The 17,860-nt window shown below is 36.1% G+C and overlaps 1 protein-coding gene across 1 annotated transcript; it reads left to right on the forward strand.

The window, feature by feature from the left end:
* Positions 1 to 8,214: 8,214 nt before the first annotated feature.
* On the forward strand, positions 8,215 to 11,554 carry BCAS2 (BCAS2 pre-mRNA processing factor). Its single transcript, XM_085957384.1, has 6 exons — positions 8,215 to 8,319; positions 8,476 to 8,651; positions 8,799 to 8,900; positions 9,570 to 9,680; positions 10,621 to 10,813; positions 11,152 to 11,554. The coding sequence occupies exons 1-6, from the start codon at positions 8,245 to 8,247 to the stop codon at positions 11,353 to 11,355; spliced, it is 861 nt and encodes a 286-aa protein (XP_085813510.1). The 5' UTR covers positions 8,215 to 8,244; the 3' UTR covers positions 11,356 to 11,554.
* Positions 11,555 to 17,860: the final 6,306 nt, after the last annotated feature.

Here is a 17,860-nt window from a genome sequence, read left to right on the forward strand (position 1 = left end):
AGAACTTTTGGAATAATGGTGAATTTAGTTACACTTACCTCAATATTGGGGTAAGTGTAACAAACTGACTAGTAATCAAAAAATATTAAAATGTCGTATTATAGTAAGATAAACAGTGGGTTCCTTCTGTACATATTAATTGTAATGATATTGTAGATCATATGGTAAAGTTTTCAACTGTTATTCATCATGAACCAGGTTGAAATTCATCTCGTTGAATTATATGTCACACTTACCCCGACTCACCTTAGATATATTAAAAATCGCCAATAATTCACTATATAAGTACCCTTAATTTGAACTAAAACACAATTTGAAAACAGTTAATGTAGTATTTCACACTGCCTTTAATCTTAGCGGTAGGTAGGGGGCCCGCCAAATATCATAGCCTGAGGGCCCGTTTCAGGATGTAGGGGCCAAGGTGTAGGTACACCGAGTGCAATAGACAAAAGACCGATAAACGAAAAATTAGGCTGTGTTGTGTTGAGTAGGTTTGTGTATAAGTTAAATGCACAAATATTTGTTTTGTCCATTTTCAATTAATATTTTGGAATCTCAATATTAAAAAACCAAAAATCGACGATAAACATTCGGCGAAAAGAACGACTACACCCACAAGTCGGTGGTGGTGTAAGTCAAAAGAACATTTTTTTTTCAGTGGAATTCGGCATAAATATTGTAGCTCTCTAGACCAAGCGGGTAGCACAGCCGATAATATTTGAGTAGGTAATATTTTAGCATATTAGGCGCACATGTCCAGCATGGTCGCTGTTAGTCACTTCCATTCCGCCAGTCGCTGATGACACGCTCAACGGTTACCGCCGTTATGCCAGCAATTTAATAAAAACTAGGAGAAACTGTACAAATATACCGCCGTGTATTGTGAAAATATGTAAAAATAATTATATGAAGAAGAAAAAGAGCCTATGGGACTAATTAATTACATTCTCCTCCTTGCCCCCCCCCCCCAATATTAAATCCTGGATGCGCCACTATTCCAAACCACAACCCACAATTATTATTATTATTATTATTCACATTCGTGAATTTGGTGGCATACCGATACATATTGTGGTTCTGATACATTTTGGCAGATTTTGGTAACCCAAAATGTGTACGTGATGTGAGCATCTGTCTGAAAAATATTAAAAATACATAATATTGAGATTATAAAGATGACATTGAGCTACTTTACAAGCTGCTTGTCGGCGAGTTTGAAATCGGGCGAGTCAGCTAATGATGATGACACACAAAATTTTTCACTCGCTCAGAAGCCACAAGCTAGTGACTATTTTGACAGGACGTAGTCCGTTTTTTTACCGGAAGGTAGCCACTATCGCTCCACTGCGCAGACGCATATCGGCCCACACGCCAGCGTGTAGCGTGTAAAGTAGCCCGGCTTTCAACTTTTCTCGGTAGATTGTTTACAATCTGCTTGTTAGCTTGTTCGATGATGACACTGGGCGAGTTTACAAGCAGACTGTAAATTCGCCAACAAGCAGCTTGTAAAGTGGCTCAATGTCATCAAGGCTTTACTTAAATTATGTAAGACATTTGATTTTTAGACTATTTTATTTTATTTAGTGTGTACGTTATTGAACAAACATAATTAGGACTAATCTTTTTTAAATTATTGTATGTAGGTACCTACCTAGATATATACATAATTTTGAAAACACTTCTGAGAAAATATATTATAACCAATAGAAAAAATATTTTTGAAAATAGTAAGACACCCCAGTCCGCAGGAATCGAACCAGCATCTCTCGGGTATCGCGCCCACGCACATAGACCACTATGCTAAAGGAGCCATACTTAATTGCGACAAATTTTAATTTAACTGTATGTATGTTGCCGAACGTAGCCAGAATTGGGTAATGCGACTACGGGACATACTCAGTGGGAACACTGGGAACCTTTTCTTCAACTGACATCAATCGCTGTCGATATACAAAAATCGTGTTTTTAATTCTTTCAATATTTCATTTTACAAAATGGAACAGCAATATTTTTATTATGGATGAGGTTTTCATTTGACCACAGGATTGTTATTTATTTTGCATTATTTATATATTGTGGAGTCTGAAAATACTTTATTTAAATATTTAAATTTCAATCTGCCCATTAAATTAAATGGTGATTTAAAAAAATTAAACTATAATTAATTAAAAACATGATATAATTAGGCAAATACATTTTAGAACTTGCAACCAGGCGCGCACACAAGCGGGGGGGGGGGGGTGTTGAAATAATTTTCCCGCCCTACTATTATAACCAGGGAAGAAATAATGGGAACTGAAATACCCAACGGGTAAGGCGATAGCAGGTAACCGTCTCGAGTAAGGAAGAATCCGGGTTAAATTGTACGTCTAATACTGAAAACTGCCCTGGTTTATGCATTTACGCTCATTTAATGTTGGTGTATTACACACACTATCGCACGTGCATAATGCGAGGTTCATTTTCGTAGGACACTCATGCATTCAAAACCCTGTTTCAACGTGCGGCGTATTGAATATAGCCAATCGGTATTCTATTTATTATCTCTGTAGAGTTATGGCAGAAGTTGATATGTCCGTTTTTTTGTCATTTTGGGTTTATTTTCACAATTTATAGAAAATATTCCCCGGCATGTCGTCGCTATAGGATTTGTTTCCCGAATAGACCAAATGTCAATTTTTCAGGAGACGAAAAACAAATTTCATTGTCGTATTATGAACAATCAGTAGATGTATCAATCATTTTTTCTACACTGTATGATTGCAACATTATCAAAGAATAAATTCCAAGAATAATATACTGGTATAAATCAGTAAATGCACGGAAAATGCGTTTTATTTACAAGTACTCGTTGTGGATATTCGGGAAATTTTTAGCGCTCTCTCAGAATAATGGATATTCGGGACAAAACAAGGACGTTCGGGACTTAAGACCGTAGCGTATTGCTGCACGGCCCACGGATTACTGAGTGGTCAAAAAGTACGCACCTCAAATGTTATATTTATTTACACGATAATTTTAATGATTACTTTTACTATTTAAATACCTAATGATCGTAATAATCCAAGTTCGTAGGTAATAATAACATGCGGCATTCGCTTTTTTCGGTTTTTTTCGTAATAAGTAATAAAATAGTTTTTAATAATCTTTTTTTTTTATTCAACGAATAATTCACAAGATTTAAGAATGTACCATTCTAATTATTGAACATACATAATTTTTAAAATCACTTCTGAGAAAATATATTATAAACCAATAGAAAAAATCTTTTTGAAAAAAGTAAGACACCCGGCAGGAATCGTCCCTGCATCTCCTGGGTTTACGACCCAGTCCACAAATTATCCACTATGCTACGAGGTGACATACTTATGACGACAAACTTTAACTATTGGCCTTTTAATACCTGCTCATCAGTATTCTTCAAAATCAAGCGACTATCGGCGATCGGTTTTGGTTTATTAAATAAAAGTAGGTCTCTACTACTTCAATTACTAACCGACGTCACGGATTTCTCCAATATTTTATGATGGTACTTACTCGTACTTGCTAACAATTTTATATTTATACTTTTTCCAAAAAAAAAAAAATCTATGTATATATATCTGTATATTATTATATCTATATATTTCTATAATTAACAATTAAACTTATTACAAACCACCAAATAAATATTTTATATTAACTATTGGAATGACAATACAAAATATTAGCATCTATAAATTAATTACCATTCGCTGCTAATATTAGGTAGGTACCAATATCCTAAGCATATAATATTTACCAAATAAATAGTTACTAACATACATATTAAATTAAATTAACTATCAGCGCATTCAAAAATAAATAATAGCATCGCCTTTATTTTCATAGAAATACCTAGATTAAAAGTAAAATAAAGACAAACAATGTTTAATTAATAATAATTTGAAATAATAATTATTTTTTACGTCATAGTAGTTGCCGGGTCACACTGTAGAATTCATATAACCGTTGGGATTTTGTGTCATTTATCAAAACAAAATGCAGTTATTTAGGTTAAAATACTCACTTCCATAACTTTACTATAAGTTCAGGGCGAACTGGTAATGTATCAGCTATAAATGATCTCTTCAAATTTGATGAATTTACTATTAAAACAATAGTAACTTTAAAAACAATATCAATAAGACGAAATTTAAGCATTCCGGACGGCCAAAAAATATGAAAGTGGGCGTGATTGTTTTAGAGCTGGACAGCGTGAATGTGGAAGCGAGATGCACGGCGACAGCGCGGTTTGATTGGCTAAAAGTCATATTCGGGAAATAAAAACTCAGCCAGAGATTTATTTCGACCGAAATTAACTTGGATATTCAGGTGCGAATAGTTGGACATTCGGGAGAACAACACGGAGTAATTGTAACTTAACATGGCGTATTCGGGTTTTTCAAAAAAATATCTCTTTTCCTAGATAAAAATATATTGTTTTTATAAACGATTTCGGTAGAGTTCGATAAAAGAAATTGAACTGCATTAAAATGTCGATTTCGACAAAAATGGATATTCGGGAAACAAATCCTATAGCGACGATGTGGTGGCAAAATTTGGTATTTCAGTCATTATCCATTCAAAAGATATAGCGTGTGAACAATCTTGATATGTCAATTTATTAAAAAGGATGAGAAGCCAAAAAATATTATGTTACATATCGTTTTTGGCATCACACAAGTACAGCATCATTATTCATACTATGTGGCGGCAATACTTGATATGTATACTTATCAACTTCTGGCAACTCGCACTTTTTGTGAAAAGTTTGAATCAGTGTGGACATTGCACAGTTGTCAATGGACCTGTTGTCACTGTCAATGCTTTAATATTACTTTATTTTGTGTGAAAACACTGTAAAGAAGTTAAAACATACAACATGTATTCAAACCGAACTTGTCGGATAATGGAATTGGCAAAAATGAACTTCATAGATAAAGAAGGTATGTATTTGTATGCGTTGTTTGACACTTGACAACAGAACATGATATTAAGATAAATGATAATATGCTATTTTCTTGTGTTGTTACGTTATTTACATTGTAAATTGTATGGTTAGTATTTATTTAAACGTATAATGTATTATTTGCATGCTTTTACATTTAACTTTGTTATTTCATAACCTCAATAATTTTGTTTGACACTTGACAACAGAACATGGTAGGTATTAAGATAAATGATAAAAATGGCTATTTTTATATGCTGTTACAATATTTACATTATAAATCGTATGGTTAGTATTTATTTAAACTTATAAAGTATTATTTGAATGCTTATAGCGGTTTTCTTTGCATTTCAGAACAAAATGAATCCTCAATTGACAACATATGTGAGAATGCTGGGAGCAGTAGGCAGGAAACAATAGATTTTTCTGATGATTCTGTAGAAGACATTGATTACATACTACCAACTTCAGAGGAAGAGTCATCGAATGAATTGGAGAACATCTTACTTGTGCAACTTGATTCTGCTGATGAGCGAAACACGGATTTTACCCCTGCCACTGTGGTCGAAGGGAATCATAATGAGCCGATTGAAATATCTTCCTTAGAGCTTCGTCAAAAAAAATAACGATTAAGCGTAAGGAGCAACAAGAATTAAAGTGCCGAGGGAAGCAGTATGTAAACCGGAAAGGGAATATGGTTGCTGCTAAAACATTCAAACCAATAGATGAATGTTGCAGAAAAAATGTTACACGTTGTGTTCTTCTCGTGGTCAAAATCAGATATTTGTCAGTTTTTATACGAAAACTAGGGATGTACAAAATCAGATCATCAGCAGTGGAATAGCAATTGCCAAGAAGAAAGAAGAAAGAAAAGGAAGATCTGTAAATGGCGGAGAGCATTCCCGTAATATTACGGCTACATATTTTGTTCAGGCAAGCGGTAGTCGAATTGCTGTGTGTAAAAAAATGTATCATTGCATTTATGGAATATCTTGTGGCAAAATAGATAAAGCACTCAAGAAGGTTAAGGGTTCAGGTAATATTATACCTGAGGGTGACAACCGTGGAAAACACGAACCTTTCAATAAAATGTTACCGGAAAGACAATGTATGAAAGAGTTTATTCAGAAGTTTCCCAAATATGTGAGTCACTATTCACGTCAACACACAGCTAAAACATATTTACCCAGTCATTTAAATATTAAAAAAATGTATGAATTATTCAAAGATGAAAATTGAAAGATCAAAATATCAATATTAAATATGGATCCTATGATTTGTTCAAAATAGTTTTCAAGGAAACTGAATACAAATTCAAGCAACCTAAGCTTGATACTTGTAAAACATGCGACAGTTTTTCCTTAAAACTAAAACTATGCAAAATTCAAGCAGAACGCGAACTTTTGGAAATAGACTTCAATAGTCATAAAATCACGGCAGATTTAGGGTACAATACAAAGAAACAAGATAAAATATTCTTTGCAGCAGAAAATCAGAACACCAGAGTTTTGGTTTTTGACCTACAGAAGGTTTTGGATACACCATCACTAACATCGAACGTAGCATTTTACAAACGATTGTTTTCCACATATAATTTAACGATAAGGGACTGTTCTGTCGAAAGCAACACAGAATGTTACATGTGGGATGAAGCCATAGGTAAAAGAGGATCCGACGATATTGCGTCATGCTTGTACAAAAAAATAAAAAATTTACCAGTAAGTGTCACCCGAATTGTAACCTATTCGGATACGTGCGGTGGCCAAAACCGTAACATTAATATGGCTGCGATGTTTAGTCTGGTAACAATTTGTCACGATTCAATAGAAATAATTGACCAGAAATTTCTTTTACCTGGCCACACCCACTTGGAATGTGACGTGGATCATTCTCGGATTGAAAGGGCCAAAAAACTTAGTGATATTCCCATTATTGTTCCCAGGGACTGGTTTCAATTGGTTCGAAGTGAGAGGAAAAAAAAAATTACAGTTATTGAGATGACTCAAGATGATTTCTGGGCTTTTTCAAATATTTTCCGATCTTGTCTTATAAAAAAACTATCGATGTTGACGGCCAAAAAGTTAACTGGATGAAAATAAGGTGGATAAGGTACGAGAAAACATTTGGTGTTTTGAGTTTCAAGTACACATTAGATGAGTCTGAGCCATTCAGAACATTAGTTTTGCGACAAAGTAAAAGAGGCAGACCTATTAATGTGAATTGGTCTTTAGAAAAGCGCTATGATGGACCTCTCCTTGTTAACCCTCTTAAAAAGAAAGATTTAATTGATCTTTTTCCATTAATAAACGAAGAATTTCATTATTTTTATAACAGCTTAAAAACAAGCCACATATGCCCTGAAGTTGATTTATCCGAAGACGAGAAGAAGATGATGACATTGATATGAATAATGAGTAATTTTATACGTTTTTAATATGTTAACTAACAATTATGTTTATTTTTGGTTTAATAAAAAAAAAACAACAAATTGACATATTTTAATGTCATGTCTGACTACTTCGATAATTTTTCAAATACACTATAATAAAATATTATGTAATTACCTACTTAGTGTGCTAATAAAATGTAAATTTTCGAAAAATTGTTTTTTCACACTATTACGCTGGCTGCCACATTGAATTCCTTTCGAATTATCTAATTTAATTTAAATTCAACAATAAATTTTTATGGTATGTCAAACTTTTTCTCATCATTATAAGAGGTGTGAAACTATGCATATGGTGGCAAAATATGTTATGTCATAAAACCACAATTTACAACTTAACCATGTAAACTACACCAAAGTGCAATTGTTTAGTTACTAGCCAGATGTGTGATGCACCAATTAGTGAAAGAATTAAAAGAATATCTTTTTTAATTCTGATTTTCAATAGCCTATCAAACCTTATATTTCTTCTCCTGTAAACTAAGGTAAAACGGACATATCAACTTCTGCCATAACGCCACAGATCTGTTCTGTGTTTATAACATTGTATTCGTATTCTTGTGTTGGTACACTGCAACATCCGAAGTGAGGGTGACATGCATAACATGGTTAGTAAATAAATAGGTAGTTTTGTTTGAAAATTTAAAAAATATTTGAATAATAAATGGACGTCAAAGTTTTAATTGATGGTTTATTGTGCATTCAATAATATAATAATTCATAAAATAACAATAATTTTTAATAATTATTCGTGGTGAGGAGAAAAAACAGAGGCATTATAGCAACACTTTCATCAACTGTCAAAAACATATAATATTCGCGTACCACGATGGCCGGCGAAGTTGTTGTTGATGCTTTACCTTATATTGACCAAGGATATGATGATCCAGGCGTTAGAGAAGCGGTAAATAACACTACATTTCATTTATGAATTTACTCGTATTATTTGATCCATTTATACCAAATATTTTCAGTTATTTTATTGATTGTTTGACAGATGACTTCATGTTATATTTTTCGCTTGTTTTTGTTCCACTTACCTATTTTATTATATTCCTAGGCACTGTCTATGGTTGAAGAAGAATGCCGACGATATAGACCGACAAAGAATTATCTGGAACAATTGCCTCCTTTATCAGTGGCCCAGTCTACTGCCACTTTTGAAACTCCTATGCTCAGAAGAGAACTTGAAAGATTGAATGCTCGTTTGCCACCTGAACCACTTTCCATGAAACGGTTAGTCTCTTTTCAATATTAATAGTGTAATATGCGGTAAATATACCATATCACATGTAGAATGAATACTTAATTCGATAACTTCGAATAAATATCCATCTGACGAGATTTTTCTGTTTACTCTGACTACTTACTTTTATTCTTTAGATATGAACTTCCACCTCCTGTTGCAGGACGTCTAAGTGATGTAACAGCATGGACAGAGGCTGTAGACAATTCACTCGCTCAACTCGAACATCAAGCCACTAGGTTGAAATCTGATTATCCTTATTATTAATATTTAGACTCAAAACCACAGGTATACGGCGGTTCCAAGATGTAAAAATAATAATAAAATACGACCTCTATATTTTGACCGATTGCCATTGCATTCTATATTGATATTATAGTATATGGCAGAGATTATCGTAAACGATAAAACTCAAATGTCTATACAAAATCCTGCGATCCCATACATTTGGCTCAATGCGGTATTAAAATATTTTTTTAGTGCTATTTAGCACCATTTTATTCAACTCTAATGATCAGAATTAAAATTTCTTACCCAATAATCATGAGTAGCTCTTCCAAGCATCGATCCAGACATAAAAACGTTGTAAAGAAATAATAGCTTATTATTTAACTCTGTATTTATTATGAATGGCAGTCTTTTCTGTACATATCTTTATTTCTAAAATAAATTTGATGCTTAATATCTTCCTCTATTCTCTTTTTGGTCGTTTCCTCATTGCTGAGGATGTGACCACCCTGATATTCAGTCATCTTTTGATTGACCAAGACTCTCCATCCCTCTTGGTTTTCCGATTCTCAGGGCAGGGTAAAGGCTGCTCCCAGTAAACAAGTAATTTTGTCGTTATGGAAGTATCGATATGGATTTTCTACGGTGTAGTTTTCTTATATCACCATGATCTCTTTTAGAGTTGTCAACCTGGAACTACAGTTGGACTATGCATGCGAGACTTGGCGTGCATACTTGGAAGTCATCACTAAAATGGTTTCTGGAGCTCAATGCCGATTAACTGGATTAAGGTATTCTTCAATAATGTTTTTTATCATGCTCTCTTGAAATTGCTCTGTCATCAACACTGAAATATTGACTACACTAATTTTTGGTTCTGTAGCACTATGGCTCAGTGGCGAAGGTAGGCTGTTAAGATCCGACATAAATAGTGCACATTAAACTTTGTCAGTCATTCGTATTTATTGTTATTGAACTAAGACTACAATTTACAGATGGTGTTAGTAAGTTTTAAAAAATTAATTAAACCTTGCCTGAACCAAATCATAATAGTTTTGGTATACTTTGGGCGAAACGATAACATTGTGCACACTTTTTCATTAATATTTATTTGGTTTTCGTTGAATTAAGAACATGTATCACACGTGTTATTAGTTAGTTTTTTTTTTAAATTCTTTAAGCCCTGCCTAAACCAAACCACAGTTGATAAAAAAGTAGTATTCTATCCATAAAATATCCAAAATTATATATGGTTTAATGTCATAATTGTTGATATTTTATAGATAAGACGATTATTTTTTACCATTATCTATTATGGTTTGGTTGAGGCAGGGTTTAATTGAACTTTAAAACCAAACCAACGCCATCTGTAAATTGTAGTATTACTTGAATGTAAACAAACACATATGACTGACAAAGTTTATTTTGGACTATTTATGTCGGATCTTAACAGTCTACCTCCACCCTTCACCACTGCTATGGCTGTTTCCACAGCACTAGTTCCAGCTTTTAACAGGTCTGCCTCAACATTTTTTTTCTATCTTGCAAGTCATTGGCCTACACTTATTTTATTTGTCCTTTGGAAAATATCGTTGTAATCATATTCTTTCATTATGGATGGATGTCATGCTCCCTTTTATAGGAATCTGGTGACTGATTTTACAAATACCGGCAATGAGATGATTGTTATCAGTTATGGCTTAATAATTTTCTAACGTCATTATTTTTTAGGAAAGAAACAGCATCTGTGAATTGGGATCGCAAATCAATACAGACAGCTATGGGTTCTAAACTGAGGGGCTTGGAGCAGGCTTGGGTCCAGCTGGTGTCCCATAATTATTTACTGGAAAGAGCAATCGCCGAGCTAGAAGTGGAGGTTGCCAATGCACAAGCTAAAGAGAAAGAGGATGTCATCGAATCAGAGGTGAATATTTTTACAATAATAAGCACACATTGGATTTAGTATTATTACAATGAAGTTTTATTTAATGTCAACCCTCAATAGAAGGCCATCATAATATATGCTTTTAAGATTTCTTCAGACTGTTTCGTCAGACAGTTATTTTCAACATACTATTATTGATGATCTGTTTAAACTGAAACCAGTCTTGTTGTGAACATCATAATATATTGAGAATCACCCATACTAATAGAAGTAGGGTGTCTAAAACTTGGCTTATATTTTTATTAACCTCTTGACAAATTTAATATTTTTATGACAAAGTATTTTAATGCCCTCTATGTATCTTATTACTGTTTTAGCCTGAACCATCCAAGGTAAAAGAACTTCTGGACTCTGCTATTGATAAAGCTTACGGAGTGGAAGCTCCAGCGAAAAAAGAGGCTAAGAAAAGACCATCATCTTCAAAATCCAAACCCAAAATTGATGGTGATCAAGATGAATCAGAAAGCTCTGAATCAAAGAAGGTTAAATCTGATCCACCACACGACATATTTGCTGAATAATGCTAGGAGATATTTAGTAATTTTGTATCATCTGTAGTTTAAATATAGATAACATTGACAATTTTCCTTTATTATCTGAAAGTTAAATTTTTCTTGGACATAAGGACTTTCTTTAACAATTCAGCGGATGTTTTAAAATAAAATGTGTATCTAACATGAAATAATAATGTAATTTAACAATATATCATCTTTTGAACAACACGTGTTTGAATTTCTTGCTTTTCCAATAGATGGTGAAGGTCTGTGTGGACAGAAAGAATATTGTTTGTGAATAAAATGAAACGAAACAAAGATTTGTTCTTATCCAGATTGGGTTTTCCCTTAAAATGGAATTATTAGTAATAATATGTAATTATTTACAGATATAGGAAAATAAAGTATAGCAATACACTAATAATTATCGTAATAGATTTTTGGGCTTCCACCGTGTGTCCTTTCCTCGGTGTTTTAGGCTCGTTGCAGAGGCCACACTCAAGAGAAAAGAAGAAGGAAGAACACACAGTGGAAGCCTCAAAAATCTCTTTGAAAGTCTCACATATTATAAATACACCAATACTTTGTGTAGCAGTGTGCAAAATAAGTATATTAGGTATGTTTATTTAAAAGATTAATGGCATGTTGTCACATTATTTTTAATTTGTTATAAGGAAACAAATAAGTAGATTTTAAATTGTGTGGTTTTTGTCTCTCAGTAGATTTTGGCATATTATTTTATCAATTAGTCATTCCTACCTCAAATAAATCGTGAGTTATATTTATATAGGAATTGATATCTATGGTACGTTTACATCTGACACTTATACCGTTATACTTATTTTATGTGTCACCTGCATGGATCTGACATAAAATTCTCGTATACTTCTCGTTGAAATAAATTCTCGACACTTTATTCAATGGCAACATTGGAATAAATATATGCGGTGTTTACATATGGCATTGTAACTTATTCGGACATTTATTTCGTATAAGTACTTCTCAAAAACGTTGTCAGTTGTATTCTCTTATCAATATTTTTGGATTAAGAGAATATCGAAACAGGTGAAATAGAAAATGGAAGTTGGCGAAATGAGGAATCAACACATAACCTATTACCTCTAGAACAGCAAGGAAGTAATAATTAATTATTCCTTGGATGCAAAAGATGTACGAGAAGAATTTTGGGAATATTTTGACAGTTCTCAAGGAGAGTTATCTTGGCAATATAAAATATTATAGGTACTTACTACATATAAAATTTAAAAAAACTAATAAATTAGGTATAGTTTTTGAAATCGATAGTTTTACATACCTACCTACCCACTTAAATTAACTTTAAAAATGTGAAGTCGATAAAAGTGCACTATTTGGAACGGCCATCAAAAATCAATCATTTTGATGAGTCCACTTGGAGAAACTATATTTCTACGTGAAATTGATGTTATTCCTTATGAATTGAGTATATTTATAAAGTGCCAAAATGTCATTCTATCCATATATCTAGTGTTTATAGCAGTTACTTTTAAAAAAGTTGATTTTTGAGGGCCGTTCCGAATAGTGCACTTTTACCGTAAAGTCTAATAATATTAAACAATATCGATCAATTAATTCGTCAATATATGTCTTTAACTTTCTTTTTATCACTCATCATGGATAATAATTTATTGCATACTTTTTCCGAAATAATATCAACTTCACCAACTGTCAAACTAGGTACGAATAATGTGTCAGATGCTTGACATAAAAGTAGACGGCAGCTCAACTTCGGTGATATATCGCTGCAAGTTTGGACTTGTCGTATACGCGGTGTTTACATTTACAAATATCAGTAGTTGGAATAAATGACAGGTGAGTGTCGACACACGCAAAATAAGTGGCTGATACAAATATAATTACTGTTTACACTAAGTGAATATGGTGTCATGCCCGTGGCGCACCCAGGATTTAATATTGGGGGGGCCCAAGGAGGAGAATGTAAATTAGTCCCATAGGCTCTTTTTCTTCTTCACAGTCTAATTTCTCGTTGTCTATTGCACTCGGTGTACCTACACCATGGTCCCCACATCCTGAAACGGGCCCTCAGGCTAGGATATTTGGCGGCCCCCCTACCTACCGCTAAGATTAAAGGCAGTGTGAAACACTACATTAACATTTTTCAAATTGTGTTTTAGTTCAAATTAAGGGTACTTATACAGTGAATTATGGGCGATTTTCAATACATCCACTTTAATAATGGAGCTGTCGAGTATCGACACATAATAATCAAAAAATATATTGCACAATTATATAAGTAATTGAAAATGTTCATGGCCATGAAGTATAATAGCACCGCAGGCGACTTTTTTACTTTTAAAGCTAATTTATGATGTGTGTTTATCTCACTTATCTCATCAACCCGACACGCCGGGCCCCCCACAGCCCGGGCCTCCAAGCTAGAGCCCTGTCAGCCCTCCCCAGCCATGACTTACACCACTCCGGAATTCGGGTGGACACTGAGAATTTTTTGATAGTTCTTTGATCGGGTTTCTAAAAAAACCTGACATTAGTGTTTCGAAATTTTTTTTTTAGAAATTAAAATCTAAGAAATTGTTCTAAAAAGGGTGCTGGAGAATTACAAAACATTTTTTTGCCAGTGTTTTTATTTGTCTAAGCCCAAAGGTTTATTGGCTTTCAATTTCAATGGTTAAAATCATAATCATCATCAATAATAATTTTCATGTTTGGGGGGTGTCAGGGCCCCTTGCCCCCCCGCCCCTGGGTGCGCCACTGTAACCATCTCACTTCAGTGTGAAAAAGCAAACATTCGTACTTAGCTTCCATAGAATTTTTTTTTAAAAATGCCTGTTTTTATAGGTCTGGATTTGATGAAATTTACCATATTGGTCTAGTACAGGTTTTAGCACTGCGGTAATGTTTTCGAAACTATAGACTACCTGTGTAAATAAAACAGTGCGTAGATATAATGTTAGGATTTCTTGTCTTTGCGAGGGTAACAAATCCTTTAAATGAGCCTAACATTGACGGAGCACCATCCGTACAAATTCCTCCATGATATTTTAGATTGTTCTAAATATGAAGAAATATAATCAAAAACATCTTGTCATGTCGTACGCTCGGTGAGTTCTTTGCAGCATAGGTATTGATCCACTATTTTGTTTTCATTTATGAAACGAAAACCTGTGAGGCCAACGGTAGACGCGTGCGATCGATTCGGCAACATCGAAATCAAATTAGATCTTTCATCGGCTTTCATAATTTCACGAAGGACTTTTTCGGTTTTCGCTATTTCGCGGATTTTTCTGCTTTTATCATTATTTTCGCGGTGCACTTGCAACAAGTCAGCGGTGCACTGGTTAAGAACCACTGGTCTAGAACCAAAATATGTATGCTGAATTCCACCGATAAAAATGTTTTTTTTTTAAATTTACACCACCGCCGACTGTGGTGGGCATGGCCCCCACATCATGAATGTTTGGCGGGCCCCCTTACCTATCACCAGGGTTAAGGGGAATGTGATGTTCTACAGTAGTGTTCCCAAATGGTATTCCGTGGATTTATCTATATTGTTAAATAATTCCCTTGAATTCTTGATTTGTCGGACCTCATATCATATTATCGATCGTTATCATACTATGAACCACTGGTCGCGACCCCCTCTTGTGGTAGCCAAGTAGCATTCGACCCTTCGATATTGGATAAATAACCATTTTTATTTTTCTAGAAACACTAAAAATAATTGTAATATAAAATGATACACGTGAATTATTATCATGTAGTTACGTATATCATATTTTCATCATACTTCTTATTTTTTTATGTTAATTTTGATGAAGTAGTATAGCGCCAAATGCGATTTTTTTTTTATAATATAACAAATTTCTGGTGTGTGTTTATCTCACAATTAGACGAGCCGCCCCGCCGGGCCCTCTTAAGCCAGGGCCCCCAGGCTGTAGCCCTGTCAGCCCATGTTGGTGGGTGTAGTCGTACTTTTAGCCGAATTTTTATCGTCGATTTTGGGTTTTTTAATAGTGAAGTTCCAAAATATTAATTGAAAATGGAAAAAAAAGTATTATTGCATTTAACTTATAGGTAAACAAACCTACCCAACAGAACACAGCCTAATTTCTCGTTTATCGGACTTTTGTCTATTGCACTCGGTGTACACCACTCCGGAATTCGGGTGGACACCGAGAATTTTTTGACATTTCCATTAGAGATAGAGTTTCTAAAAAAACCCGACGTCTGGTGGCGTCGGCCCATATTGGGGCGCCGTACAGTAGGACAGAGTGGACCACCTCGGAGTAGAGTTTCCGTCTTTTATGTTTTGGTCCACCGGTGTTGGGCATCAGCCTGGCAAGGTCTTCTGCTATGGCGGTCGCTTTTGAGGCCGCCTTTTCAACGTGCTCGGTGAACCGCAACTTGTCGTCGATCTGCACTCCGAGGTACCGCAGTGACCTGGAAAACGGCACCACGAAGTTGTCGACTTCAAGTTTGGGTGGCAACAGTTTCCTTCGCCTGGTGAAGAAAACGGCTTCCGTTTTGTGGACTGCGAGCTGCAACCCGTTGCTGTCCAGCCATCTCTTAACCCGCCTGATGGCTTCTTCTCCGGCGAGACGTAGGGATTCTGTCCTCTTGGCTGTGACGAGGATTGCCACATCGTCAGCGAAGGCCACCAGGCGCGCTTCTTCGGGCATGTTCACCTTCATTGTATTCCGTTGCAATTTCCGTTGCATTGTATTACATTGCATTCCGCAGGGCTGGCCCAAGAACTGAGCCCTGTGGAACACCCGCCGACACACTTCGCTGGCACTTCTTGCCACTGCATTCGTATTCAAGAACTCTCTCGGAGAAGTAGCTCTCAATTATTCTTATGAGGTTTGCTGGGACGTCAATTTCAACTAGGGACCTGCAGGTCTATTCTATACACAAGACTGCTTTCAGTCCGCTACGGCAGCTAAATAGTGTACGAAAGTATCGAATTATTAACACTTATAACAAATACAATAAGTTAACAATAAAGAAAAAAAAACAATAAGTTAACCGTCTGAACTCTAAAAACTGTCTATTTCGCTCTACAATTTATCACATCCAAGAGAGGTGCTGTTAAAATATAGCACTTATTGTAACAATTATAGCTAAATTATTGTAATTGTTACAATAAGTGTTAATAATTCGATACTTTTCTACCCTATTTAGCTGCCGAAGCGGACCGAAAGCAGTCTTGTGTATAGAATAGACCCGCTGAGAGTTTTTTCCCAGTTCGCCGTGTTAAAGGCGTTTTTGACGTCGAGCGTGACCAGCAGAACGTGCTTGCTCGCCTTCACGCTTCCCTGCCAGGCAAGACAAATCGTTGAGACGACTTGCGCTATCGCATCGATGGTGGAACGCCCAGGCCGGAATCCATACTGGCTGTTCGATAGCCCTTTCTCGTCATTTTCCAGTGAATTCTGGAGGCGCTGCAGGATCAATCTTTCGAGAAGCTTTCCGGCTCCATCCAGCATACAAAGTGGCCCATACGAAGAAGGGCCGCTGGGCGTCGCTTTGCTTTTCGGTATAAGAACAAGTTTTTGCCTCTTCCAGGGTGAAGCAAAGGTTCCCTCGAGCAAGCACGTGTTAAAAACTGCCAGCAGCAGTGCAGGATCGGTCTGTGCGATACTTTTAATGACCGCATTTGGGACACAGTCTGGTCCTGGCGCTTTTGCGGTCTTGATGCGCTCAGCTGCTGCTAGCAGTTCTGCCTCGGAGAATGGTGAGACGGTTTCGTCCATCGTCGTCTGCAAGTGGACTTGCTCTCTTGCAGGGTGGTGTGGGAACAGGCCATTTATAACTGACTCCAGATTAGCTGAAATCTCCAGGTAGGGATCCGCAACTGCCGTCCGGAGCTTCTTCCTCACAATTTTGTATGGCATTCCCCAGGGATCTTCGTTGATCGAAGTGCAGAGCTCAGCCCAGCATCTTGCCTTGCTTTCTTTGATGGCGTTCCGAAGCGCTTTCCTTGTGTTCTGATGCATTTGTTGGTAGTCGTTGTTTCCGGGCTTTCGCTGTGCAGTAAAGGCACTCGCGACGGAGGTCAGCAATAGTGTCGGTCCACCAGTAGACTGGCCTTCGCTGGTTTTTTTGGCTTCGTCTTACCATTGAGGCATCGCAGCTTTGTTTCAAGAGTCTGTTTAGGGAGCGAACAGCATCCTCAGTTCCAGCACCACCATCAATTGTGTCCATCACTGCTTTCCTTCCCTCAGCAACGGCCTCATCAAGAGCTGTCAAGTTGAGCTTTCGTACCCCCCACCCAGAGTTGATGGGATACGGCTGGGGTCTGGTGGCGTGTGCCCCCACTTCGAAGCTGATGTAGCGGTGGTCACTGTGGGAGTATGTCTCGAGGACCTGCCAGTTTCTGATTCCTCCCACGACTGCTTCGTCTGCGAACGTGACATCGATGACTGAGCCACTGCCGCCCCGAACAAAGGTGAGGCTGCTTCCTACATTTGCTACATGTAGATGCAGATGAGACGCCATCTCAGAGAGCAAGACT

Source organism: Rhyacophila brunnea, unplaced genomic scaffold (genome assembly GCF_057557595.1).
Source record: "Rhyacophila brunnea isolate RB1 unplaced genomic scaffold, BYU_Rbru_1.0 scaffold_7, whole genome shotgun sequence".
Taxonomy (NCBI): Eukaryota; Metazoa; Arthropoda; class Insecta; order Trichoptera; family Rhyacophilidae; genus Rhyacophila; species Rhyacophila brunnea.